The 2,500-nt window shown below is 52.6% G+C and overlaps 1 protein-coding gene across 1 annotated transcript in view; it reads right to left on the reverse strand.

The window, feature by feature from the left end:
- Positions 1-2,500, reverse strand: part of dcc (DCC netrin 1 receptor) — a gene marked incomplete at its 5' end in the record, with an annotated part of 156,712 nt that overhangs the window by 18,257 nt on the left and 135,955 nt on the right. Inside the window, one exon of the mRNA XM_062553554.1 lies at positions 944-1,060. Coding sequence (XP_062409538.1) covers positions 944-1,060 — 117 coding nt within the window. The remainder of the gene's footprint in view (positions 1-943; positions 1,061-2,500) is intronic.

Raw genomic sequence — 2,500 nt, forward strand, 5'->3', positions numbered from 1 at the left:
GAAGTGACACACAAACACACACAAGAAATAATACACTCAAACAGACAGACACACTCTCAAACACACACACACACACACACACACACACACACACAGACATAGACACAGATACACAACACACACTCACACACACACACACACACACACACACACACACAGACATGGACACAGATATACTGTATACCCCCCCCCCCCCACACACACACATACACACACACACACACACACACTGTATCCACAGATATCAGTATCATCCTCATCCCCAACACCCTTTTTTGGTCATGTCCCCCTCCCTCCCCCCCTGTGCTGGCCTGCAGGCGCGTGTGGAGTAGGCTGTGGCACTCGCTTAGCCGCCCCGTCTGGAACAGGCCAGCTAGTGTCCACGCCGTGGTGCGGGCAGCTACCTCCGCAGACAGCAAGGGCCCGGTCCACGCCAACGGCGCCCGTGTGAGTGATGAGCACCGGCCGTCTGGCCGCCAAACTCACACCGCCTCGTCTCCTGCTAACCGCTAGGAGGGGGGAGGTGGGGGGGCCAGCACTCGCTGCTTGCCCGTCTTAGTGCATAATTAATGGGGAGAGGAGGGGAGGCTGACCGGTCAGATGGATGACTGCTTGGGAGGGAGATTCCTGCCTGTCAGACATATTGCTGACAAACTGAGTAAAGGAGGGAACATGGCCAGAAGATCTGACTTTGACAGGTGTGTGTGTGTGTGGGTGTGTGTGAGTGTGTCTGCTTGTGTGCGTGTGTGTGAGTGTGTTAGTGTATTTGAGAGTATGTGTGTCTCTGCGAGGAGTCCATTTACATCATCCTGTTACTCATAGTGTGTGTGTGTGTCTGTACAGTTGACCGTGTGTGTGTGTGTGTGTGTGTGTGTGTGTATGTCTCTTAGTGTGCCTCTGTAGTCCACTGCTCCTGTGTGATTCGTCGCGCTTCATCACTCACGTGTGTTGCTGGGCTGCGAGTCCATGGGGATCATCATCTTGGTGCGCGTGGCCCTCCTGGCCGCCAGGGAGCGCTCTAGAGTGGACATGCTGCTGGACACCTCGTCCGCGTCCGCTCCTGCCACAGGACACACACACACACACACAATCAGTTAGACGCTCCGCGGGACAGGCTAGTCAGTCAGCCAGCCAACCAACCGGCCAGACAGTTAGACAGACAGACAGATGGACATCCGGACAGACCAATGGGAGCAGTTGGTTGGCCGGGTGGGGGGCGGGAGGGGTGGTGCTGGTGGTGATCCTGAGCTCTGACTCACAGCCCCGGTAAGCGGCTAATAAGTGGGAGAGACCTGAGGCTGTGCGAGACAGGGGCCAGTGCCCGGTGCTCAGCTCCAGCTCCAGCTCCAGCTCCTGCGCCCTGTGCCCCGTCTTTAATGGCTTGTTTGCCCATTATAGCAAATCCCATTATGTCTGCTGTCGCAAATCGATAGCTAGATGACGCGTGGGCCGGACGGCAAAAAAGAAAAAGACAAATAAATAAATAATTGAATAAAACCCACCATTGTCCACAGTGAGTCTATTCTATAGACGTGCACAGTCAGAGCTACAGTAGCTGTGATTATTCTCTATCACACAACTTATCATTGACGATGGTGATTATCATGTCATGTCATGACAGAACAGTGGGCTTTCTTTCGCCTCACGCTGGCTGCTGCTCCTGTCGGTCTCTCCTGGCCGTGTACAGGCGGTGGAATGACACATGACACATGACACACACCCGGAGACCCACAGCTGCTTTCTTGTGCTGGTGCCGAGTGCACTTTGTGGTGGTGGAGGGCGTGCAGGTGTACACCACTGCACTGTATTGTACCGTGTCATTTCATTACACAGCACCTCTTGAACTGTTCATGAGCCAAAAGCTCTACAGAGGTGCTCTACAGATGCTACCGCCGTGCTAACATAATGACTAAACGAGCGTGGGAGTAGGAAACCTGCTCTGAACTGGTTGGAAAAGTACTGTACATCTTTTAAGCCTGGCTGCTCAGAACCAGTGTGGATGTGCTGCGCTGTACTGTACTGTACTGTACTCTACTGTATTGTGAAGTGCTCCACATGAGTGCGGCAACACTTTCTGTCACTTGTCCACGCAAACCAGTGGTGGGGAAATCAAACATTCAATAAACAAAAGGATTTTATTGAGCGGCGGCAGGAACTAAAGAACAGAGTTGTAACGGTCATGGCAGCAGCTAAGTGGTTTGCCGATGGTGTACGGGGTCATATTGAAAACAACGGAATCTATTGAAATCAAACATCCAGAAAAAAACGGCCGATGTGCGGTGGCCTTTACAGTAACTGGCCCCAGACCTTGTTCTGAAGAGAGCCTGTTTAACAACAAGAGGCCAGTGTTGTTTGAAATGTTAATGGGCAATAGGCCCTGCTTTCCTTGTTTTTCATCTTTTCAGTATGAAAAAAAGCAGGGGTCATCTGCAAAATGTGCGTAAACATCTGGGGGAGGGGGGGGGGGGGTTAGGTCTCTCGTCGGTCGAGCTGCTGCAAT

This window comes from Sardina pilchardus, chromosome 14, assembly GCF_963854185.1.
Source record: "Sardina pilchardus chromosome 14, fSarPil1.1, whole genome shotgun sequence".
In the NCBI taxonomy this organism is placed as follows: domain Eukaryota; kingdom Metazoa; phylum Chordata; class Actinopteri; order Clupeiformes; family Clupeidae; genus Sardina; species Sardina pilchardus.